This window comes from Aplidium turbinatum, chromosome 2, assembly GCF_918807975.1.
Source record: "Aplidium turbinatum chromosome 2, kaAplTurb1.1, whole genome shotgun sequence".
Taxonomy (NCBI): Eukaryota; Metazoa; Chordata; class Ascidiacea; order Aplousobranchia; family Polyclinidae; genus Aplidium; species Aplidium turbinatum.
The window spans coordinates 40,759,030-40,785,040 of record NC_137473.1 but is presented as its reverse complement, the minus strand read 5'-3'; the positions used below and the strand labels follow the sequence as shown (position 1 = coordinate 40,785,040).

Genomic DNA, 26,011 nt, shown 5'->3' with positions numbered 1-26,011 from the left:
CATGTTCTTGCTGGTTGTCAATAGGCATGAAAAGCACACTCTCCAAGATTTCACCTGATTATAAGAGCTGTGAAAAAGAAGCCATGTCCATTGCCCATGATGCCATAACTTAATAGACCATAAATTTAAAGAAGCTGAAAGCCGCTTACTTCTAAGCTACTGGATCCTTCACCGCTCCTACCGTTTATTCTTAATCAAAAACCAAATAACTGCATAGGGATAGGGAAGCTTAACGTAGACTAACCAGTAACCACTGACCACTTCATGCCTTGTCATATTCAACAACGGCAAACCTTTAATATTTTGCACTGCGTCAGCTTAATCTACTAAATAATTTCACAGTAAGCTAAGTTAGATACAGTTGTTCCGTTTTCAAAGAAATTTTATTATAACTATTAAGATATTGTCCATCTAAAATTTGCTATTGCCTCTTACAATTTTATTTTTATTACGTCACCGTCTGTAGATAGGTAAAGTAGCCTGATGGCCTCTGATTCGTCAGGCAAGAAAACTGAGATGAGATAAGACGCAAAGAAACGTGTAGTAAAGCTTGCTATGTTTAGTTGATTTTTTTTCTAACTTTTATGTTGTTTAAACATCCATACACAATCACATGTCATAAAAAAGCCGCAACAAAAATCACTGCATTTTAGCCGAGAACGTTGGTCCACAGAACGATATTGACAACTCTTGTTATATTTTGTGTTTTATATTTTGTGTACTGGTTTTGAGTAACATCTTGCCCAAACAATCGTTACTGAATGAACGTTTTATTTTAAACTAACACTGGCATTTCATTGTATAAAAAGTCGTTTAGTAATGTGTATTTTTTGTTATGCTGTAATTGACTTTGGCCATCGTAAATACGAATTCTTCATGTAAAGCTTAAATATAGCTATGCAAATAGTATTGAATGTTCTGTTGATTCCACATTTATAGAACGTCCCTTTCTTGCTATGTCAAGACGCGCTAGACCAGGGGTGGGCACACTTTTTGAATTAGGGGCCAAAATTATTTTGTTCTTAGACTGGCGGGCCAAGTGATCGAGCCGCCACTTACATATAGTTTGTCACACGAATAACAAAGGGACAAAAAAAACGGAAGATTAAATTAACAAATAACTGAAAAATACAACCAAAAAACAAAATCGAATTTAAATACGACGTCTGACAGGATTGTCAAGCTTTATTTTTTGCCAAAGCATCGAAATTTGGCATCATTTTGGTTGTGGCGATAGTCAGGATAGATTTGAGGTGCGCATCACTCAGCTGAGACCTGTGGCTAGATTTGTTAAAATTCATCAAGCTGAACGTCTGTTCACAAATATATGTGGAACCAAACAATACCAGCATTTTTTGTGCCACCTTTCGAATTTCTGGAAATCTGGTGTTGCTTAGCGATGCGTAAAACTCATTTAGCTTCAGGGCTTCGAATTTCTCCTTTAAAACGTAGTCACTCTGAAGATCGATCAATTCCAACTGCAGTTCTTGTGGTGCTGTTGCAGCGACTTGTGAAAGTGGAGCCGAAATAATCTGAAATGGTTTTTGGAGTTTTTCGAAATCAAGAAATCTACGGCAAAATTCGTGGTGCAAATCATTTAGTGATTTGCTGTATTTATTTGCATGTTTAGGGGCTTCTTTCATCGTCAGTAATGTGGGGAAATGAACAAAAGAATTGTTGGACATTTGTGCTGAGAATAAAGCCAATTTTGATTTGAAAGCCGTAACGCTTGTGTACATATCGTGAGCGAAGAGTTCTTTCCCTTGCAGCTTTGCATTCAGCTCATTCATATGTGTTAATATATCGACAGAAAAAGCAAAATCACAGAGCCAATCTCTGTCCTCCAGCTCAGGAAATTCATCAGCTTTCCCGATTACATTCTTTCCCGATTACATTCTACATTGTATCGCTATTTAGAGACAAGAGGTATCTAATCCTCCTATTGAAACTTCACAATAATAAAACTTGCAACATGTCGATAACATCCGGCGGGCCAGAATACAAGAGCCGGCGGGCCGGATTTGGCCCGCGGGCCGTAGTTTGCCCATGTCTGCGCTAGACCAATCCACAACAAAATATTAACCAGCAACTTTAGAAATCGAAGCAACTTGTGTTCAACAAACGGGCTATGCCCCTAAAGACATTGGAGCTTGTTGAGCAGTTCTCGTGAGGGTTTTTCCTCAAAAGGTGCTTTACAATTCAGGTTCGATCATTTTGATAAGTTTCAGTTTTCAAAGTGCTGTCAGCTTGCTTGATTTCTGTTCTAGAACGCGAACTCGGAAACATACACGTAGACCACGACCATCTTTCGCTGTCGCCCGTACTTTTTCGAAGATTCCTTTGCTTCAATTTCGAGCACTGTCTCCCAAGGTCCACTCACAGGTCCAATCAGACGCAACGATCCTGTTATGTCACAAACGTCATTTATTAAAGGCTTTCATTACACATGAGGAATTTACTCAAAGTTTAACGTTATTTGGAATGTATAAATGTTAAATATCGAATAAGTCATAGCCAAGATTAACTAAGTATCACGTCTAGTTGGCTTATGCTTTCAAGCAGTAGCGTAGCCAGGAATTTTGAAAGAGGGGAGTTATAACAACCCAGCGGCGGGGGGTCTGGTGAACCTCCCCCAGAAACTTTTGAAAAATTATATTGAATTTGGTGCATTCTGAGAGCATTTTCAACAAAATGTGGTTACGAATATTCCTGTAAAATGGTGGTGTCTGGTGGCATAGCAAAAGGATAAGATCATGTTTTCTTCGGCATTTTTCGGAAATAAAGCTAAGTCTCTATGTTTTCTGGTTGCTAATTCCTGGCTGAGATGTTTGGTATTGGCAAAACTTACTCTTTTAATGCAATTTTGTTTAAAATCATTTTCAATATCGTGACGTCACACGCGTGCCAAAGGAGGGGTTGTAACACCCCCCCCCCCCCCCCCACTTGGCTACGCCACTGCTTTCAAGAAAAGCGACTTCCCAGATACAAAATCCGTCATTTTTACATGACGCATTTTGCTGTCTGGGTTGTGAACAAAAATACTAATCAAAAGAGTCGCATTGATGTGATCAAAAAGTAGGCTATGTTGATCATGCTTGCTCTTAAAAAAAGAAAACAGTTCCAAGTTCCAACAATGTGTAGTTGTTAAACCTTGATAATATTAACGGCTATTTTAATTGGCTCTATGTTTTTACTTTATTTTACTAAATTTTGGCTTTATTCTACCATCGCGATTTTGCATAATTTGAAGTTTATGCTGCACTAATCGTTATCAACATTCATATCAATTTTGAAAAGTTAAATTATTTTCGTTTCGTTATGTCTTGTCAGGGCCGTTGACGGGATTTCTCGGGCCCGGTACTAATTTATTTTCTGGCCCCCTTCATCAACAACGTTATGAATATAAAGGTTGTGTACAAACTTTTATTGATGTCGTTTAAGGATGGTCATTTAACAAATCTTGCGCAATCTTAAAATGTTTTGAACCGCAAAACCTACTACCTTTATCTAGCGGTTGCTTTTTTGAACTATTATTTGTCACATGGCGCTAAAGTATTACTTCCCGATTTCATTGATGCTTCACTGGTTATTCTAGGCTCACCAGAAGAAAAGTTACAGCAAAGGTAGTGCAGACGGTCAGAAAGTTTTCAATTTGATTTGGGAAAGGTGTTTGGGCCTCGGTCAAACATTTGCTGATTGCTGCGATCTGAAAAGCGGTTTTGACTAATTTTTAGTGCAGAAATAGGGATAGCAATGTTCTTACCTGTGCCATTTCAGTTTTTGAGTTTGAACGAACATTAGTCTGTTTATTTTGAAATTCGTGTTTCGGGTAATATTCATGGTTAGGGAAATCACCATAGGCCTACTAGACTAAATTTTTATTTTACTTTTTGGTGGCTGAAGTGGCTATTTTACCACAAGAAAGCTGAAGTGGGCCCGGTACCCAGAAGGGGGCCCGGTACTTTACCATCTGACGGCTGAAATGTCTGTTTTAACCTCTGATGGAAATTCCTTTAGATCTGATTATATTAGGATCTTGATAATGCTTGAAGTCGAGGAGAATTTTTTAATCCGGGCCCCTTAAATATTCCGGTCCCGGGTCCAAAAGTATCACCTAGACCTCCCTGTCAACGCCCCTGTGTCTTGTTGATAGTGGTGGATCTTCAACAAAACTTTGAGATGATACCAAAATATCGACAAAGCGAAAACTTCAAGAAGGAATGGACAGTGTAAAAACTGAAATCTAATAAAGAAAGTGGTAATAGTGACAGAAAGGATGCGGTTTGCAGGGCTTGCCACTGTAAATTTTGAAAACGTTTACCTCGTTCTAATTGCATTTTCCTATTTTGTGGTCCAATAATATATTTTGTTTACTATTCACAATATAATTAATCAGCGAATGTAGATTTCTATAAAAATTGAACTAGAAAGTTGTAGTTTAACATTAAAGTTACCTTAAAATTATTCTGTAATAACTATAGAATTTGAATAGCCGTTATGGTAATTCAGGGAAAAGATATAGTTTGAGTAAAAGAAGATTTTGCACACTTAACATAGGCTATCTGCAAATATTTCATGTAAAATTTGTTACAAAAGCTACTGTTATTCTGCTTGCTGTTGTTCACAATGATATCACAACACGATGCGCACAAAAGTTAGTCTGGGTTTTTCGTGTTTTTACCTAACAGAAAAATTTAGAAAATCCACTCGACGAGTACCACATCAGTAGGGTTTCTCAAACCCATTTTCCACTCCAAAATTTGGCTATTTTTTGATAATTCAATCCCTTTGCGGTGAAGCTGTCCAAGGTTTGAGATCCACTGCCCGTCAATATTCAAGGCAAACTTTAAGCCTATAGGTCTTATCCTTGTCACTACTGGAATAGGTAAATTAAACTGTTGACGTAATCAGAGCAGGATTTAGCTGATGGGAGGCCCGGGGCACTTTTAGATCGGGGGGCCCCCGTGCAAAAAAACCATCTCTACGTCCACAGTAGCATCAGTCCAGTACTGCACAGCATTTTGCAGAAACTGGCCAAAAGGAAAAAAATCACATTTTTTTCCACATAGAGGGGCCCTTCAAAAGTGGGGGGGCCCGGGGCAACTGCCCCCCTAAATCCGGGCCTGAACGTAATCCAATCGAGTGAGCAATATTTTTACTTCGGAGCAATGTCTTTTTTCTCTGTTTTGATAAGCACAAGCAAACTCGTGCCTCACAAGTTAGCTGTTGATTTGAAGCAGGTTTGCGCGTGCCCCAACACCGCTGGCAAAAAGTTAATAGACTGCAATGTGATTGAGAACTGAAAATTTTTTTCAAAAACAGAAAAAGTTTGCATGTGTTTTGTTTTGACCATGTGACTAAGTGCCCCGCTCCCACTTTGACCCGCTATTGCCTATTGAGGTTAACATTGTATTTGTTGTAGGCTATTGTACCTTGTTTGATAGGCTAACCATTTCTCATCACAATATTTTGTGATATTAGGCTATAAAATGACCGATTTTAAAATATCAAAAAAATTGATTTAATCCAAGATTTTTTTAACTCTTTTTAATCCATTACTCGATTGTTACTAGGCCTATACAAGTATACAGCGCCATCGATGGGATTACGTACCAACTGTTGAAGTGTTAATCAGGTCGAATTTTCCTTCTTCATTTCCGCTCACGATTTCCGTGCTGAAATCTTGAGACAAACGATTCTGAAGTTAAAAAATAATATTTAGATGTGAAACAGTTAATGGGATGGACAGGGGATCCAGGGGAACCTTTGGACAGGGCCCGGGATAAATTAAGAGCCTGGAATCTTTCCAGAAGCCAAGCAACTGAACAAAAACGCCGCGTACAATGTTTTTATTTTTTAGAGATGTCTTGTTTGGGAGGCCCAGGCCCTTCTCATTAGTACTAAGCCCAAATTATCCCCTCAACGCTCCTGGAGACAATCCGCAAATTGATTGTAAAAGTTTAATCCTATCTGCATCTTTCTAAAAAAAGTAATGGGTAGGTAGATGGCATCGTTGAACCAATTAAAATTGGGCTGATTAAAATTGGTTCAACGTTGATGGCAGGTAGACCGTACAACATAAACCTTTCATTGCTTTATGAGTAGCCTAAAACCAAAGTTATTCATTTTCTGAGTAATCTCTTCCAGGCTTAGCCTAACGTGCTTAACGTTTGCTCCACAGGAACAATGCTTTTTCTGCTTTGTTACTTGTTAACTTTTAAGACAAACTGTCAATCTACAGTGAATATCACTGACAAAAACAACATAAAAAAACTAGTAGAACTTTTTGGACATTGTATGAAACAAGAAACACGTAAAGCACATTAAATTCCAAACAAAAAGTGTGTCTGCTCAAGGGTGACCCAAAAAAACGGGCCCCGCTTACAATTTATGTCATATCTCCTGGATTTATTCACCGATTGCCCTTATTTTATAGGACATGGCAGAATCAACGACCCTGAGTACACCAAGACTCTAGTGGGAGCTGGGACAAAGAATACACTGTGTTAAATTTTACTACAAGACAAGCTCGTTTAAGAAAACCCAGCACAGTTTTATGCATCAGTTCGAATGTGAAAAGGCTCCATCCAAAAGCAGAATTCAGAACTGGGTGGACCGATTCGAGAAGTATGGGACTGTGGAGAACCTCAACGCTGCTAGTGAGAACCGTCCAGGCTACTCGGGACGTCCCAAGAAGCGGACAGCCGAGCTGGTCGAAAGTGTGAGAGAGTCTCTCCAGCAGAGTCCGAAACAATCTGTGCGTAAACGAAGTCAGTCTCTCGATTTGTCTCGGTGAGACTTGAAGGAGAGTGCTGGTGAACGATATCAGGGCTTACCCATACAGAATACAGACAATGCAGATCCTTGCAGCCTCAGACAAGAAGCAGAGGAGCGCTATGGCAGTCAAGATGCTCGAGAAGATCGAGGAGACACCAGGTTTCCTTAACCTCCTTTTGACCTCAGATGAAGCCCACTTCCATCTTGATGGAAAGAAAAACTGCAAGACAAATGTCTTCTGGGGGTCCTCCAGACCCACTGAAATAGCCACCAAGCCCCTGCACTCTTCTAAGTCCATGGTGTGGGCTGCAATCTTGGCCAGAGGCATCATCGGACCAATCTTCATCAAATAATCTGGCGCAGCAGTGACAGTCACCAAGGAGCGGTATGTGGAGGTCCTCAAAACCTTCGAGAGTGAGCTCCAGACCCTCTACCCGTCGCTCATGAGCAAGTTCTTGTTCCAGCAAGACGGGGCAAGTTCTCTCAAACCAAACCTGTCCCGAGATTGGCTGCAAGAAAACTTCGGAGGCCGAGTGATCAGTTTCAAGACTGATTTTGTGTGGGCACCCCATAGCCGGACCTAAGCCTCCCAGATTTTTTCCTTTGGAGCTATCTTAAGGACAGAGTGTATGCAGGGAAACCCAGAACCATCACGGAACTCAAGAAAGCTATCAGGGAGGACATGAGAGCCATTCCCAAGTCAGTCTGTAAGAACGTCATGGACAACTTCGTGCTGCGCCTCAAGAAATGCATGGAGGTAAATTGAGGCCATCTAGAACACATGCTGTAGAACGGAGAAAAAAAGGCCAAAGACCCTAGTGTTTTGATGTGATGTTTTGAACATAATAAACTAGTTATAACCAAAGTTTCATTTCATTCGGGCGAAACACTAAGAAACGGGGCCTAATTAGAGTTGGGGCCCGTTTTTTTTTTGGTCATCCTGTTATAAGCTGTAAGAGACAATGATATCTGTTATAATTTACAATATGCACTAGCTGTAACTAAACTTAGCCTAATGTTCTCTCTTGGTTTTGTTTAAAAAAAATTAATTGCTGGTGATGTGAATTTGGAGTTTTTAGGAAGAGGGTAAGTTTTAATCAAAAAATAAAGAGCCCAAACTATAGATACCATTTTGCTCCTAAGGGTAAGTTTTATTCAGCAATAACCGAACGTGACAGCTGTTGTATACAGCATGAAATATCCACACACAATTTGTTGAATCAGTATATAGGTTGCTGCTCAGACCGTATTGAACAAAATAGGGGTAATTGTAATTCTGTCCACAAGCATATCTTTCAACAATAACGTGGCTCTTTGTCAAAGCTCTTAGATATTCAAGAAGCTTTAAACGAAAATAAGAACGTGAAACGTCAAATTAAACAAAAAAGCGTCACCTATCATTTCATTTGCTTTTTCTTTGTGTGAACATGATTCAGCATTCAGTGCTTAAACTTATAATAATGCGCTTTTTATTTAGTGCCACGGTAACCAAGCTATCATTCCTTGAAAAATACGAGGGTTGAGTGGGCTGAACATGGCCTCCAGGCTGTGGTTTGATAACCCCTGAAGTAGCCTCTTGACTAGACTAGTTTCAGATTAGTTCTGATCTAAAGTTCAAAAATACAAACCTTGTTAAGCCTGAGAAGGAGTTCTGGCCTTTGGAGGGTCTCGATCGTGGGGAGATAAACGTGAAGGTAGGAGTAGAGTTTCACTTTGGGTGTGCACAATGAAGTGAGGCAAAGACTTGACCTTCGATTCCAACATTTCACCAGAGACTTTCGACTTGAACAGTTAAAAACGCAGTAAAGTGTTTGAAGTTTATTTGGCACCACCATGTGGCGTAAAACGTGCGACAATGGAATAAAGAAATAAATACGTCATAAAAGAAAAAAACGCAGCCGTCAAGTGGCTGGTTATACTGTATAATGAGTGTTCCTTAGAGAATCTATTTACAGCAAAAGAAAACTGCAATCACATAATTTTATTTTATCATTGAAAGTAGCCTATAATTGAAGAATTACTAGCTTATAATTCGCCTGGTTTCGACAAACATAACAAAAAATTGTTTGTTTCTAGAAATATGACTCCGAAGTTGATCCAACAAAAAAAGAGAAAAAGAAAAATTTTGAAAATGGTCGCATATACAGCAGGCTACATTGTGTCACTTGACGTCAAACACTAATCGAGTCACAGAATCAATCCAGTTGATTCAGGGTCCAATTAAAAAATGGGCTGAAACTGTGTGATACAGAATAAGTTCGTAAAGGCGTTGTAGCCTCTTTCAAACACGCAAAGAAAAACTCATTACAATCCGCCACATCACATCCAATCATAAAAACGGCAACGATTTTGTGAACTTGACACTACTTTGCTTCAGATTTGTGTCAGTGATTATGGGTCAAACATCTTTAAAGAAAAATTGACGACAACAAAAATCATCCAAAGTAAACAATATTTTCAAAAGAGCAAAGAGACGACCCTTTGAGATTGTTTATTGACAAATTGATAAACACAAGTGCTGTGTTATTTGAAAGAAATACAGTAAGTATAGATCATTGACTCCAATGCAGACCACGTCCAGTGCTCTTTTGCAAATGTTGGTAACCGCTCTTCTGTGCACACTTGCCAATGCGTAAGGTGAAGAATTTAAACCAATTCTGCACTGTTCCGGTGCGGTGTTGACGTAATTAGTGACGTGCAAACGTGTCAAAAAAACGACGACGAAATCATATGCTGTTTCAGTAAAAAATCTAAAATGGAACTTATATACATTGATGTGAACTTCCTCGCTTGTACAACCGTGGCGTTCCAGCTATGTCTCTCCTAGGTGGCGCTCGCGATTAAACCATGCTTTTACAATCACTAGAATGTAAATTCAGACACAAACAAGTAGACCCTGGAAATGAATGTCGCCCATCGTCGCCTACGATAGAGCTTAAGGGTGAGATCAACCACGTAGTCGCGAGGACCAGTGAGTTTTCGCGTGGTGTAAATAATTCCAGTTTGTCGCTTTTTCAGCCTCTTTTTTGTGACGCGAAACGCTCGACTTTCATTTCCTTCAGTGATGAAAAAGTAGTACCGATCCGTTGGGAATCCCCGGGCCAAACTCATTCGGAAAAGCGCTTTATCCTTTCTCGTGTTGTTAGCTACGGTAATATTGTGGAAGGAAATCTGCTTCGGAAGTTTGATACACGCTCGCTTGTCCTTTGATTTTCGACAAGACTGGCGCATACAGCGTCTGCTCGACGGGAAACAAAGCGTCGATTTCCAGCCAAATTCGTGTGTCAATCCAATTGTGCATCACAGAAGACAGCAAGCAAGTGCAACATGCAAATAAAAACAGCATACAGTTTAGTAAAATCTAAACAAGTGCTCCGATAAACACATCCCAAACTTGCAAAACGTATAAGTACACCACAATAAATTATATTTTTAAACTAAATTATTATTTTTTGTGTTTTTGTGTTAAAATGTCCAGAGACTTATTTTCCTTTGTCTGTCTGTCTTTTGTAATTTCTATCGTCACTTTTCTGTCATTCAAAAAGTAAACTTAAACAATGTATTGGAATACACGTTTTTAACGTGTAAAATATCTGTAAAATGTTTTGGCATAAGCGTATAAAGGTGCGGCCGAGCGTTCAATTTCCAACATCTCTCCATCATATTGAAGGCAAACTAGAAATTGAGATAAGGAAAATGTACACTCAACCACAATGGGGTAGATAGAGAATGAAAACAATTTCCGCATTATAGCGACTTGGTATTAGGCATTATTGTTTTCTAAAGACACCTACCGGTTCGATAATTTCACATAACGTTCTGGACATTCCAACTCCACACATCTGTAGCTCCCTCTGGTGTTGAAGCAGGTTTGTGACGTTGAGCATGAGTCACGGTTCAGTTGGCACTCATCAATATCTAAAACATCAAAAATCAAGTAAATTAAGTTATGTTCTAACCATAGAGCTGATAAAAATTGCCTCAAATGAAAAAAATAGATTTGTTTAACCCCTAAAAATTATAAAATACAAAAGCAAAGTGTAAGTATTCAACATAAAACTAAATTTGAAATGAAAGAAGAACTTTGTGTTCTTTCTACCTTCACAAGTTTGTCCGAATCCAGCTAAGTTATACCCATTTGGACACACGCACGTGTAACTGCCAGGGTTATTTTGACACTTGTACATGCAGTTGTTGCCCTTAGGAATGGAGCATTCATCAATATCTGTGAAAGACAAACATAATTTAAACTTGTTGCAATTTGTAAATGTTTCAAAACATTCAATCCAGAAGAAAAAAATCTTTTGCCGATGGCTGTTATTTTTTATTTATTAATTATTTACATACAAGAATACCAGTTTGGAAGGCAAGCGTCTTTCGTGTTTAGACTTGTTGTAATAGTTATATACATGTCTTATAATTACATTACTTTTAATTGCACTACATTTACGAAATTTAATCGAGTTAAAACTTGCAGAATTGCCAACAAGCAATTCTCAAAAGAGGTTGATAAAAGACCAATTACATTCCCTCCAGTCAATTTCATCACCACAGCTCAGAGAGCTCGTTAAGTTGGGCTGCCCCATTTTTTTCAAAAAGATGTAATGTCAAATCGTTTTCATTGATTGGTGTTGTAAGGTTGATCCGGTTACCAAGTAATTTCTTTGTGAAATACTTTAAAAAATATAGATTAAAAGCGGAACATTTTTTGAGCAACTCGGAAACTTCCATGCTAAAAACCAAAGGTCCGATTTCTATCAGCTACGCTTTCGTGACGCAAATAGTAAATCTACGCTGTTCTCTCAACAAACCATAAAATTAAAAAATGGGCTTTTCGCTTAACATTTCACGTCACCAAGACTTGAACGTGCGTCATAAACCACATTTGTAAACGCCTTCAAGAGTATTGTGAGATATAAAATTATTTTACGACTTTTTAATATTAGGTGATGCTTACACAAACCAATATTAGCATTCCAAGATAATTTATTTAACGTCTAGACATGGATTGTTAAAGAACGCGTTTCAAACAATGGCTAAAAACGATTCAACAAAGACATTGCCATTGCCATTGTTATCATAAAGAAAATATTTAAAGTGTATTTTTGTTTACATGAAAGATACAACTGTATTGTTAATGTTACCTCAAGTCTACTAGCTATGCCACCTTTATCTTGGAGCTTTGAGCTTAACTTTTGAAAACTACAATGTTTATGTTAGAAAGTTAAAAGATGGAAAAATTGATAAAAACTGAAGCATCACTATAAGGCGGAAATATCAGGATAAGGCGGAAATATCAATGAAAACGTTAAGTTGGCAGCATTATGGCGGTGGGTTGAAAGGTTTTATTTATAGTCCATTCCGGAAATTTTGTTTACCGCAAGCTCAAAGCTATGCTGACATAATTAAACTGTGCAAGTGGTGTTATTTATAAATGTTTTGAATGGACGGAATTAGCTCTAACCATTTCCTTCAAAATATTGTAAACTTGCTATTGAACTAAGGTCAGACTTCAGCACAAGTGGATTTGCAAAATCTACACTCCATCAAAGTCAATGCGACACTGCACCGTTCAAGTTGGTTCGGAGTAATAAAAAACTAAACGAGAATGATATTTACATTGTCGCCCAGTGGTTTCCACTCATTTAAACCTTACACATATCGCTTCCGTAACAGTACAGTATAATTCACAACGAAAAGAACCACTCTACAGAAGAATCAAACCCAAAACTTAATAACTAAATATAATTAGCCAGATTCGAAAACTTGTGAAAGGGATTCTTATTCAAATAGGTATTTGAATATAAATACTTTCTATTTCAAAAAAGATGCTGAAAAAGTTGCCCATACGGAGGCGAAACCTTTATCAATAACTTATACAAGTTTCCGAGCCTAGCTGATTTTATTTACTTATTATATTTAATTGTTCAAATGCATCATAAATAAAGGATCATTGTGTAACTTTTCATTCTTAATAACAACAAGAAACCGGAACAGAAATTAAGAAACGGCAGCGTCAACTTTATCATGAAAATTTTGTGTTGTGTTTGTTTGCATACAAAAGATTAGTAAAGACGATACTAAAGCTGTACTTTGCCTTACGAAGCCACATTTTTACGAAAATGCTTCTCATAATGTTTGTTGTTGGATGTAATTTTTGTTCTTGATTGACACTGAGTTTTGACTTGTTTTCTCGCAGTAATTCAATGTCTACAGACGTTGAATTTATGTAAGAAAAATAATCTTTTTCTGGCTGGGATATTATGTAGTAAATGCCAACCAGCCTTACCTTCACATATCGCTCCTGGTCCAGAAGAATTGGTAGGTCTGAAGCCAACTGCGCACTCGCATTTATAGGAGCCGTATGTGTTGATGCATGCTCCCCCCAGTCCACAAAGATCTGTTCCTCCCTCTCGGCATTCGTCAATGTCTGCAGCATAACGATAACGATGAATTTCTACAAAGCAGTTATTTCAGCAAAAACAAACAAAGTTCAAAACGGCAAACATGTCTTGTAATTTTGGGAAACTCATCTGATTTGCTTTCATAACCGTTCAACTTTATTTATTCACAAAGCAGGCAGCTGTATATCTACAAAGCGCAGAATAAAAAGTTTTACTGACTATAAATGTTGGCTTTCATGACTTGTACATCGTTTTAAGTGTGAGACACTGCAATCATTGTTACTTTGAGACAGGCGCGAATCTAAGAGTTTTTTTCGGGGGGAGCCAGAAAATTTGAAAATCAATTAAAAAGAAAGAAAAAGCTAAACAGATATGAACAATGATACTACGACATATACGATATGCTAGAAAATAGACATTAAAACAACCATTTTCATCAATTGTGATGCCGAGGGACTAATATCAGCTGTTTAGAAGCATATCAAACCATTTGATGCGGAAACATACAATTTTTCACAAAATTTCGGGGGGGGGGGCGGGCCCCCCCATAAATCCGCGCCTGCTTTGAGATAAAATGTTGGGTGCACCCACGTCCCACAGAGGAGTACTTGAGCGGCCAATTAATTTTGAGAAAGGTTTTTATTGCTCGAAATTGCTGCACTTTTCGTCTGACTCTTTTCAGAAGCTTGTCGTGCAGGCAAAATTAAATGCAAAAGATATCCAGTGACTCTGCAATTGGACCACGCCTGTTTAGCAATAAGAATGGCGCGCTGAATTTCAGGCATGAATACATAAAATGTTCTTCTTCCCTGCCATTGTTTCACCTTGCAACACAAGAAGCAAACTCTTGACTTTATTCTCACGACAACCTGCTGAAAAGAGTCTGACAAAAAGTACTGCAACTTAGAAAAAGGGAAAACTTTCTTCTCGCCATGTTAAAGTTTCGTATCACAAATTAACTCTTTGATTAGTTACAGTAATTAAGGATCAGTTTACACTAAGTTCACCTATGGATCAGTAATCGACAGTTTTAATCACTAGATTAGGTTTGGTGCAAAGAAAGTTAGCTTGTGGATTAAGCTAATTAAACAGTGAATGCAACAAGAATGCAAAACCATCTGCAACGCAATGCTTCAGCACATTCCTTTCAAACTCGTTACGCATTGCCACTTGCAGCCAATCAACAGTTGTTACGTCATACTCACCGGTACAGCTTCTGCGATTGTCGCTGAGTCGAGTTCCTGGTTCGCACTGAATAGGATCCTGGCATCGAAAGCTGCCTTCCTCATTGATGCAAGTTGATCCAGAGGCGCACGTGTGTGTCCCCCGGGTGCATTCATTCACGTCTGCGCAAGTGTTTATAAAATCGTTACCGGTACAGATGTGTACTGCAAACTACAAAGCTACAAGCGCTGTTTGAAACTTTCTGTTGTTGCAAATTTGCTCCAAGAAAAGTGGTTCAAACTGGCAAAAATTGTTTATGAAAAAACGTGATTTTAAACAAAACGAAATTAAAAATTACACCGATACAAAATGAACTTCTCAAACAAAACATTGTATTTTTGTTTTTTTAAATATTTATTTCAAATAGGTATTTTCAAATACACTGTAGTTGTTCACTAAGGCTGATATTGACCTGAAACTCGAAACGAAGACAAGAACTAATGCTTTAAAGGAAATACTTCAATTTCTTTGTTTTCAGTTACCCTAAAAGCTACCTAATGCAACAAGCTACAGTCTAGACTCCCTAGAGTGTGGCAATCGTAAGTTATCAAAAGCGTCCTTTGAACGCTGCCACATGACATACCAATGCATCTTGTGGATATGGGATTGGGTTCAAATCCGGCGTCGCATTGTAGTTTAGGGGGGTCAAGACAAGTGTAGCTTCCATCTGTGTTGATGCACGTCGATCCCACATCACATTCTGACGTACCCAATGCGCACTCGTTGATGTCTGCAAAGTGACGTCACCACTGAATGCCGACTAATGACGTAACACAGTTTGCTAGCACAGCATAGATTACTGAATACAACTGAGGGTTGACAATGACGTATAAACAAACCTTGGCATAAGTGACCGCGCTTGTCGAACGTCAGTCCAGGTGGACACTGGCAAGAATACGACCCGATCGTGTTCTCACAACGAGCACGCGGTGGGCACGAGAAGTCACCAGCCCGACACTCGTCAATGTCTGCAAGACACAAAGCGATGAAATAATCACTCTTTATGATTCCATCGCTCTTGGTGAAGCAATCGCTAAGAACCTTCGCTTAAAATAAGAATGTCACATAAAGTCATACAGTAAACTTTCTTAAAATGTGAAAAAGCATCATAAGATTTAGTGATAAATCAACTGCAGATGCGCTGATAATAGCGAGATACGCGTATGACATACCTATACAGCCGCCAGTGGCGTCAGTGAAATAGCCTTCATCGCACAGTTTCGGAACACATCGGAAAGATCCTCGGATGTTAACGCAAGTTAACCTAGCTTCACAGTTGTGAAGACCCAACGCGCACTCATCAATGTCTGTATGGAAAAAACACACAAACGTTATATGAAACGCTTGTTGCAGTAAAGGGTTAAAACATAATTAGTAACATTTTAGCAGCGTAATCAGTGAAGAATTATGTAACACTAACGCAATTGAATACGAAACAGTAGATGTTTCTTGTGAGTAACTCAATGATATACTAAGTATGATGCAATGTAAGATTGAGAAAAAAAATTGTGCCTATCATTTGCTACGTAGGTCATCAAGAATAACATAGCCTACTGCTACCTAGCGATAAAATAAATGCAGAATATGACGCAACAAATTACAATTAAAATTGTCGTGTACCAACTAGGGTTGTGTAAAGTATAAAGTAGTCTACTACACAAACAACAAGACGCTATATTTAATTCGCAATGAAAACAATAATTTTGAAAAATGAAACGTCACAACATTAATTACATCACAGCATACGTCATAAGTGTGCGTCAGGTTGATGTGAGCGTGACATAGCTTACCGTTGCATGTATTCTTATCAGTGAGCTCATATCCGGTTCCACAACTGATGAGTCTTTGGCAATTGAAACCTCCAAGGAGGTTGAGGCAGAACTGTCCATCCACGCAGTTGTGTGTTCCGAGGACACACTCATTAATGTCTGGAAAATCATAAATTTGCGTAATTGGATGTGAAAGTAACACCAACGATGCGTGAAGGGTTTTGATAGGAGATGAAGATATAATTTTAGCAATATTTATTCTTAGACGAAAACAAATATTATCCACAGACGTAGCCCTGATCAACGAGACTGACAGTTAGAAGTTTGTGCTACACTAGAAGTTAGGTATTGATGCCTGTTTCGTTCGATAGGTATTGTTTTTTGTTGTTTGCAAGTTTGTATCTGGAGATTAAAGGTTCAGATTAAGTGAACGAAAATGCAACGACGCTAAACTTCATGCCTGCCTTCAGCCATTGTATTAAAATTGTTTTTCGAAACACAGCTCCGTGCATCGCATGGGAGCCGAATCGACAACTTTTCAAACTGCAGTCACTTAATTAAATCACATGTCACTTAAATGCCATGCAGTGCTGTTGAATAGTGATCAATACATTAGTTGCTGTAATGTGAACCATTACTGCTCATTTATTTTGCAAAGCAAAGTAAACTACAGTCCTTTCACTTTTCCATTACCTTTTTAGCTTATCACTTTTAAGGGTCAAATTATTGACCTGTAAGTGGAGACGTTTGCTTAAATACAGTGCGAGACCTCAAGGTTTTGCGATTTGTTTTCAGCAAAACAGCAGGAGATTTTGTTTATCCAAATGCTTTTGTTGAGTTTTGTTCACCTCACTTAAGTCTATCTTAACTTTTAAATTCGATACTCTAAAACCATATATCGTGATCGATGCGATCAATTTTAAACATCTCAACAGTAAGCTGCAGCAGCATAAATACAAAGCAAGAATTCGATGCAACTAGGATTGTAATAGGACCTATTTCCTCAAACAAAAACTTTCAATCTTGTTACTCTCGTTTGCTACGACAGACTTCTTAGAAACAAACTTACCCCAACCAGTTATTTTTGAGTGGCTTAAGACCATGCTTTTGTCAAGCAAGAAATTTTCTGCTTCCATTAATTTATTCCCTTGTTAGATATTTACCTTGGGGTGAATTTACCCCGGTTGAAAAGTTTGGTAAAACCAAATCTCGTGAATAGACTTGACATATTATACAAAAAAACTTTGCTAAGTAGCCAGAGCCCAAACAAGTGATATTTTTATAAAACGATGACATAGACAAAATTATTTTAATTTGTTTTAATTACTTGAACAATCTCTTTGCTAGTTCGTGCTCACCTGTGCATGTCAACCCGTCATTTTCAAGTTTGAAGCCGCTCAAACAATCGCACCTTATGCCATCGTCGGTGTCGATGCAGGCGTGCGGGCAATTGTTGTGTGTGGCGCACCGTGGGATCGTGCCCTCTGTGACATCATAATGCGATAAAGAAAAATGTTAAAAACTGAGGTAAAAGTTAAGATTTCTAAAGGTTTCACATTCTTTTGTGGAAAACTGAAGTAAACGCCCAGGCAGAGAATTTGCACGAACTTCTTGTTTCTCTGAAACACCTGGACAACCACACGTTGACAAATATACTTCCATAATTAGCCTGCTCACGGTTGACATATTGCCCCTCCCATCCCTAACATTGCTCGCCCCAACTCATCCATCACTTTGAGACAAAGTACTACAATCCATAAACTTTTTAAATCTCGTTAATAAGCGATAGAATTTGCGTGCAAGGCTTTAAGTGTAGCATCGCCACTAAACCATTATGAGATAAAAAGGGATTATAGTGACATTACATGAGCTCTCAAAAGATAAAAATTATCACTGAAAAGTGAAGTGGAAGATGGGTGGTCTGCGACTAGGTGATAAAAAATGTTTATAAAGATAGCACTTTGGCTCCAGAAGCGTTCGAAGCGCGCCAGGTCACTGCAGTAAAAGATATTCTGGGTTGGTTAATTGTTAAATAAATATTTGAATTTGATGTTGGCGGCAATGAATGACTTTTTCTAGGACAGAGACGCAAGAACAACAAACGGTAGCACGATGCAGGAAGTTGTTTGGCAAATAGAGACCAAATAAGGCAATGTTGATGATTAATTAAGTAGCAGTGGGCCATAGCAACTATGATGCTCACCTCGACAATGGGGTAACCTTAACCCCTTTAAAGTCAAGTAAGATGCACGGAAAATATGCGGAAACCGGCTCAAGCATGAACAAAGTCAATCGCAACCCCAGCTAGTCTTTTTCAAAAATCGATTCAAAGTATGCAGACGTTGAATCAATGTCAAATAAAACTAATTTTCTGACTACGGCACTGAGCCAAAGGATAACACTGTAGAAATCTGCGTATTATGTTTCGATCAGAAAAAAATGTTGGTATTCGATTCAGGGTGGCATTCTAACGCTATTTCGACAATTCTCTTTTAATGAAATTGGTCTGTGGTTAAGTGACAGTTGTTACCTGGTGGTGATGGGCCTAATGCAGTTGGGGATGACGATGGTGAAGCAGATGGTGATGACGGCACTACGACAACATGCAAAATAAGATTATTATTGAAAAAGCTGCAAGCGAATCGTAGAAGCGTAAAGATGGTCTTGCAGTTTATTCTTCATGTAGCGTAGAGACGAAAGGCTATTGCTTCTTAGCATTTGATGTGTTCAAAAGAGATCAAACTTACTTGGATTAAGTTTATCAAGTCGCTACAATGAGATGATGACTACCTGTGCAACAAGCAAATAAAATAGCAGTAAAACAAATCACATCGCAGAACGAAAAAGGAACTTACGAGAAGAGTCTGGAACCATCCTGCCCTCTTTACAACAGCGCTTGTAGGCGTTGTTGCATGGCTCTCCTGAATAAAAAAAAAATTAGTGGTCATTATGAATCATTTTTCAGCAATCATTGATAATAAAAGTAATGACAAAGATGGCTTATTTCTGCTCAAGACAAAATTTGCACTAATAAAACAAAAAAACTCGCGTTTTTCTTACGAAACTGGTATAAATAATAATATTGGGTGTCGACGGGCTGCATGTTTACAATCTGCAGGTCGCTGCAGCAACCACGTGATACTGGTATAGTGAGCGATTTCTCCAAACTTTCTGATATCAAGTAAATTAAACAACCGATTAAATAGTTGCAGATTGGCATAATGTTTAGGGAGATAGTCACATTTTGATGACGTGAGTTCGATTCTCATCGCTACCTTTATTTGTTTTTATTCTTTAACTGCCAAACAAAGTCAAAAGCAAGAATCGATTCTCTGTCTAAGTGCTAGAAGGCTCACAAGGACTGCAGTCAGCTGGTTCACAGGGAGAATTGTCTTATTTTTAAGGTGTCCACCGGTCAAAACACTCCATCTGCTGCAACGACCTGCAGATTATAAATATGCCGAAAGGGCTAGGACCGAACCCAGGTCTACGTTAAGCAGCGGCCAAACCACTCTTTTCCAAGCTAGGTTAGGTATTGTAGCATACTTTTGGGTGCAAATACTCACCAAGAATTTCCATACTGCAGTCTAAGGAGAGGCTGTACGCTTTCAAGCCCAGTGCACAGCAATCACAACACGTCTGTAAAAAACAAAAGTTTTTAAGCTCAATCCGTTTAACTAAAGAAAGTTTATTTTTGCAAAAAAAATCAGTAAATTATCTTTAATTTGAATACATTGTGTAATCAGGCAAACTTTACGTGCTGCATAGTGTCAAAACAGAAACAATCCAATTCGGTGCAAAGCGGGGTACGCGCGTATCTGTCCATGTAGCTGAAGTGTTGATTCGTACTTTACACAGATGTTGAAATTTAAATTTCGATGCAGACATTCAAACTCTCACCCAGTTGTAGAACATACTTTCTCACAACATTGTATAAATAGTATTTGACACTGATGTTAATCCTACACCTTTACTCTCTGTACAACCTCACAATGGTAGACTTTTTCCATGAAGTATACAGTTTTAAGTTATCAACACTTTATTGACGACAGTGCGTTTTTCCTGGGTCAAAACTAGTCTTTGTCTGGGTAAATACAAACAGACATGATTTTAAAATTTACACCGTCAGTACATTTGCACCATAATGGCAATAATGTACACAACCACACAATCCATCACAGCGCCCAAAATGAACCATGATTAATAGGTTGAGAAGATGGATGCTGGTAATGTGCTAACTCCATTATAAAGATATCAGGAGTGTCTTATTTGACAGTTTTAACTGGCTTAGATTAGATTAACAGAAAAAAGAAAAATATACAGGAAAAAAGAAAAAATAAGTATATGAGATTTGAAAATGTCTAAAGTCGAAACTATGATTATTACAATTTACAAACCTTAATATATTACTCTGAAATTTTTAGTAAAAAGTTAGTTTTGGGATCACAACGATATCAATATTGCGTTGGTTGATAGCTACATGCCGACTTGAAGTCTGATACGCTCTTTTTAGTTGTTATCTTACAATGATGTAATTATTTTCAGATAGTTAGCGCTGCTGTAATTGAAGATGGCATTGTGATAAAAAGTTTACATTTCATGCATCTTCATTCGACGCTTGTCAATCAGTGACGGACAATTAAAGCGTGATTGATGATAAAATGTGACATAATTAGAAAGATTGTGTTGCTGACATTAAAGGATCCAAAGTTTTGAAAAAAAAACGAATATCGAAGTGATGTTGAATTGCAATATCCTCATCGTAAAAAGTAAAATTTGCAATGCCTCATTTCGTACGGATCCTATAGATTTATATTGTGAAACAAACCGAAACACAATAACGGCACTTGATTATGATGTGATCAATCAACAATGAATTTACGCAACAACTCGCCTTGAATCCGTCATCACAACTTTTCCCTGGCTGGTTTGGAACGTCACAAGCAGCCATGCTTCGCGCGGTCGATATGCCAGATTTGCAGCTTTCCTGGCCTTGGAATTCCTTGCAGCACTTTTCCTACAAAAATCGTGATTGCTTGAGAACGGTCGTTTCAAATGCAGACGTAGACCACGGTTGCAGAAATATAAAGTAGTAACCAACTAACCATAGGCAACTCCCATTGTAGTATGCAATTGTAACATCACTCAATAAAGCGAATATTACTCAATGAGCTGGAGCTTATATTTTAAAACCTCTCATTTGTGCCACAATTATGTTTCACATCTAGTTTCACCATTATTTTATTACCTGGACAACACCACAGATTTGACTGTATGAGTTCACGTTGATGGGGATGTCCATGCAACTTTGGTGGGAAGCTCCCCATTTCTGCCCTTCATAGCAACAGGCCGACAGGACGTTCTCGAAACTTGCTGAAAACAAATTAAACATGGTTTCAACCAAATTCAACTGTAAAAAAGTCTATACAGTATCAATCAGGAGCAGCGTTTTTGTTTGTGAAGTAATCGCTCCACTTTTGTATCAACCTGCGTATTGTAATTGGCATTGCAATTAACAAAAGCCAGTTTACAATCAAAACCGTTTTTGCTAGAAACACGCTATTTTCGCTATGTTTTCTTTCGTTCAGTATTGATTTTAAATGGAAGTCTCATGGTTAGCGTGAGTGAAAGTCTCACCGCTGTGGTTAGCTAAACACAATACCATCAAGAAAAACTCCCTCTTTTTACTAGTTCTTCTTATTTGTCACGAGCTATGTATGCTGCCTGCAGTTCTTGGTTTGGCAAGTCTAAATCGCTTGTTTTTCGCCTTTTATATATATCTTCTTTATGCAGTCGTCTGACATACTTTTCTGAAGCAGGTTTTGTTCGTTGAAGCAAATCCGTCTTTTGTTGAGCGCGTCACTTTATTTTATTGCAAAGCTATTTTGAATTTGAAAATTGTCCGCAACAAAAATTTCAAAACACCGATGTACCGAAAATTTTTTCTTACGCTTATGAAATCTTCACTAAGATAAATTTGCCTTGCAATCATACAGCATAAGCTTATATGATGCCACCTGCTTTTAAATAAAGCAATTTAATTCACCTGGTTGTTGGGCAGAGGTTAGCCCAAGGCACACGAAAGCGATCAACAAAGATGTCCTCATTGTCTGGCATCAATTCTAGAATGAAGGTTCTCTTGGAATTTGTCACCCAAGTGACTGCTGCGTCACTTCAGCTCGCGATAATTTGCGTTGAGTGGAAAATTAACACTATTATTTTCACCAAGCTTCATTTTCCAACTATGCTGTTGACCACACCATGTCAACAATCGTTATGAACACTTCGCAAATAAACCTGGTGAAAGTCTGCAATCTATCTATTGTGACATCTTGACACGAAGTAATCAAAAGTTAAAGTGGGGTAAAGAAGTCCCGGATGTAGCGCGATAACAACAAGAACTCGATTGTCATCATACTTTTGCAAAGTGCAAAGTAATTTTGCTGTTCAATGGTTCAGTCTTGTTCAATTTTGTTATGAAAAAGATTTCGCCGACCTGGGTTCAAGGAGAATATAAAACTTAATAATCAAAACAGTTGTCAAGCCAACACAACTTTTATAGGAAGGGGTTTAGTCGGATACAAAGGGAGAGTTACTTTCCTTATTTTTTAATTTTTTCTGATTTAAAAAATTTGACACTGAATGATAAAAATAATCCCCACTCAATCCTTTAAAAAACATAAGCTGAGCTTAACTTTAAAGCAAGTTTAATATTTGTTAAGTTGTGAGAATGTGCTTCTCGTATTGTGTGATTCCCAAGCGCCAGTACAAAGTTCATGCAGGGAAACAACTTTGGAACTCCACGACAATCGAGAGGCCGAGAAAATAGCAGAAGCTTAAATAAATCAAAACCTTATCTGAGCTGCTGCCACTTAAAGAACTCAAATATCAGCAGCAAATGTTTACCTGTTCCACGTAAAGGTCGCACACTTGATATCCAAGTGCAAATATTAAAACGATTTGATAGAAACAGCAAGGTTTTACTTTGTTTTTAGCATAACATCAGACCATCGAAGTGAAACACGGCCCATAGAGATCTTATCAGGTACCAGAACTGCTACTTCAACTGCTGTTTTATCACGTAATTTTTGCTTTCTCTGAATACCAAAAGCGCCGGATATGTATTTTGTATTTACCTTAAGTCAATTCAACCAAAAAGAATGCAAAATGTTTATTTGCTTTGTTGTTGCAACGTTGCCAAACCGGTGAAGTGATGTAACACGAAACTACGATAAACTTGGCTAAATCGGTCTGAGATCAATCGATTTGATGTTGTGATGTTATTACGGATAGTTTGTACATGGTACATAGCCGGTAATAGCTTTGGATCATATATCAAATACTTAAGGTTTTTAGATTGGGTACTAAAGATTAGCCCATAGAAGAGATACGCTTAAAGATGTATTTAGTAAACGTGGCTACACTTAGTAAATTGATATCAAAATTGCAACTGGAAGAAGACTATAAAACGCAAGCTTGGCGAGTTCACTCACAAATGGTCAATAGCACTTTTTACAGAAGTGCAATAAGCCTTTATAAGCCAGAGGCTTGCATAAAGTATGTGAGCTCCCTAATTTAGCGTGCATAATTGAATGCTTTTTGTAAAGACATCCTGCACGTTAAGCTTAAAAGAATTTTAGATATGGGTTTTGAGTTTTGACATTGTCTGTAAAAAGTCTAAAATACTGTAGAACTGGGTATCGCTTTCAACGTCATGTACTCACAATCCACAGAAAAATATACAAGTTGGGTTTCTTTGAAATACGCATAGGTGGGCAAAGTTACTTTCAAAAGTAACTGAGTTACAGTTACAGTTACTTGGCCAAAATAGTAACTGAGTTACCGTTACAGTTACCGATTTTAAAAAGTAACTAGTTACCGTTACTAGTTACAGTTACTAGTTACTTTCAGTTACTCACAAATCTGAACATAAAATTCTGCACCTGGCCAGCTCTGCATGCAAGTCCAGTTTAACCGCAATGTTTGATATATAGTGTTACAGCCATCCATGCTAACATAACAGCACAAATACAAAACCAACAAGGTTTTATTTAAAAAAAATACTCAGTGGCTTATATGTTTATTTCCTTTGAGAAATACGAGCATTTCAAAGTGCTCGTCACTTAGGCCTGCCCTTTTGGGCTTTAAAATGTCCTTCCTTGCCCAATCGTCGTCGTCGTGTGAGCCTCTGGGGCCGAGAGTCTATCCTTTTACCGCCCCAGATTCACAATGTTCCCGGACTACACTGGAAGGCTACTAGAGAGCAGTCAGTCTTTGGTTTCATCATTCATGACACGCAGACCTTCCACTCCGTTAGGTGGCTTGAAGATGTTACAGTCATTGATGATGTCCGCCCCGATAGTTCAATTGGTTAGCGCGTCACTTCTGGAACGAAGAAGCTTCAAGATCAAGCGACACTGGTTCGACTCTCAGGGCATGCGCTTGAGCAACGCACGTTGAGGACTGCTCTCTATTTAGTGGCATTTAATAGATGGAATAATTTCCCGCCAACAAGACTTCAACAATCGGAAACTTCACTCTGTCAATCTCGGTGACCGGGCCTGCGTCAGTGATTGAAAGCCTTTAGTCTACAAGTATGCGAGGATTAAGTTCTGCAAGAAGCTTTTCCAGTCCGAGGATAAAGATTTAATCAATCAATGATGTGGTCTGCGGTCTGTTCCTCGGCACCACATTCACAGGAGGAGGAAGAGGCCATTTCCCATTGGTGCATGGTTGAGCGGAAAAGCCCGACGCCCGTACGGAGACGGTTGAAGTGCACCCATGCCTGTCTTGGTAGTGTCAGGTCAATAGAGAGTGTGTCGGCGTCGGGAATGAACGAATAAAGTCTGGTGATGAACAAGTGCTGCAATGAAAACAATATTTCTACTGCAGCACTTGACGGAATGGGAGTGTTATGTTTTTAAAACATTTTTTTCATCGGTCCAATTGTGAATCTGGATCCGCTTAACTTGTTCTCAGGGTCCGCTTCCAAATACTCCTGTAACAGATTCAACGCGCATTGCTTTCTTTTCTAAGTTTTTGCGTAAAAGTGGTGCAAAAAGTCCTCCGTGGCTTTACCTACCACCATCCACTTCAGTGTTGCTGCTACTCCCCTCTTCAGCAGAGCAGTTTGCTTCTTCAAGTGCTTGAAGCATGTTCTGTTTTATTTTGGTCTTCCATTCAGCATTGTCGCTTAATGATCAGGCATTAAACACGGATAAGTCTAAATTGTGGGTGGAATGCAGTCGCTGTCCTCGAACCAATGACCAAATCTGGTTTGTATTGCTTCCACAAGAACGTCCATCAACGGCAAGCAAACAGCAATGCTGTTGCTCTGGTTTTAATGTCAGACAATCTTTTTAGAGGCATTGCAAGCGTTACACTAAATGCAATAAATTTCAACTTCTTAAAGATAACTAACTAACTAACTGACTATAAGCATCAACAAATTGCTTTTAATCGCTGCGTGTTTCTTGATGCTTATAGTCATTAGTCAGTTACCTTCAAGAAGTTGAAATTTACTGCATTTTTATAAATATTTTCGGGTTCCTGATGAGGGCTTAAGTTAAACCGAAAATGTTTGACTGTTAAACTCATTTGTAAATATGTACAGTAAAATATATTATTATAATGCTCAACCCTGTTGTATTGTTGTGTCTTGCCTGTCTTTGGTACATATTGATTAATCGCCAAAAACAATTAATTTAGCCAAATCAGTTATCAAAAATTGCCAAAAAAGAGCCAAATCATAAATATGAAGCTAAACGTCTTAAAAAATCGCCAGATTTCTAGACTTTGGCGATAAATTCGCCAATATGGCAACCCTTCTCCACCAAA

At 38.4% G+C, this 26,011-nt stretch overlaps 1 protein-coding gene across 3 annotated transcripts in view; it reads right to left on the bottom strand.

The window, feature by feature from the left end:
• Nucleotides 1-476: 476 nt before the first annotated feature.
• LOC145788076 (fibulin-2-like) overlaps nucleotides 477-26,011 on the bottom strand; it is a 38,707-nt gene continuing 13,172 nt past the window's right edge. For 2 of the 3 annotated variants that reach the window (XM_082599856.1, XM_082599858.1), the window contains exons 8-24: nucleotides 21,423-21,547; nucleotides 21,069-21,191; nucleotides 19,741-19,813; nucleotides 19,030-19,095; nucleotides 18,705-18,767; nucleotides 17,533-17,658; nucleotides 16,196-16,333; nucleotides 15,578-15,712; nucleotides 15,245-15,373; nucleotides 14,989-15,135; nucleotides 14,387-14,527; nucleotides 13,067-13,207; nucleotides 10,877-11,002; nucleotides 10,572-10,695; nucleotides 8,406-8,559; nucleotides 5,614-5,698; nucleotides 477-2,403 (exon numbers count right to left, since the gene is read on the bottom strand). In XM_082599856.1, the coding sequence (XP_082455982.1) occupies nucleotides 2,264-2,403; nucleotides 5,614-5,698; nucleotides 8,406-8,559; nucleotides 10,572-10,695; nucleotides 10,877-11,002; nucleotides 13,067-13,207; nucleotides 14,387-14,527; nucleotides 14,989-15,135; nucleotides 15,245-15,373; nucleotides 15,578-15,712; nucleotides 16,196-16,333; nucleotides 17,533-17,658; nucleotides 18,705-18,767; nucleotides 19,030-19,095; nucleotides 19,741-19,813; nucleotides 21,069-21,191; nucleotides 21,423-21,547 (2,036 nt within the window). In that variant the 3' untranslated portion in view covers nucleotides 477-2,263. Of the gene's footprint in view, nucleotides 2,404-5,613; nucleotides 5,699-8,405; nucleotides 8,560-8,580; nucleotides 10,016-10,571; nucleotides 10,696-10,876; nucleotides 11,003-13,066; nucleotides 13,208-14,386; nucleotides 14,528-14,988; nucleotides 15,136-15,244; nucleotides 15,374-15,577; nucleotides 15,713-16,195; nucleotides 16,334-17,532; nucleotides 17,659-18,704; nucleotides 18,768-19,029; nucleotides 19,096-19,740; nucleotides 19,814-21,068; nucleotides 21,192-21,422; nucleotides 21,548-26,011 lie in introns of those variants that run through there. The other variant, XM_082599857.1, reaches the window with a different exon arrangement.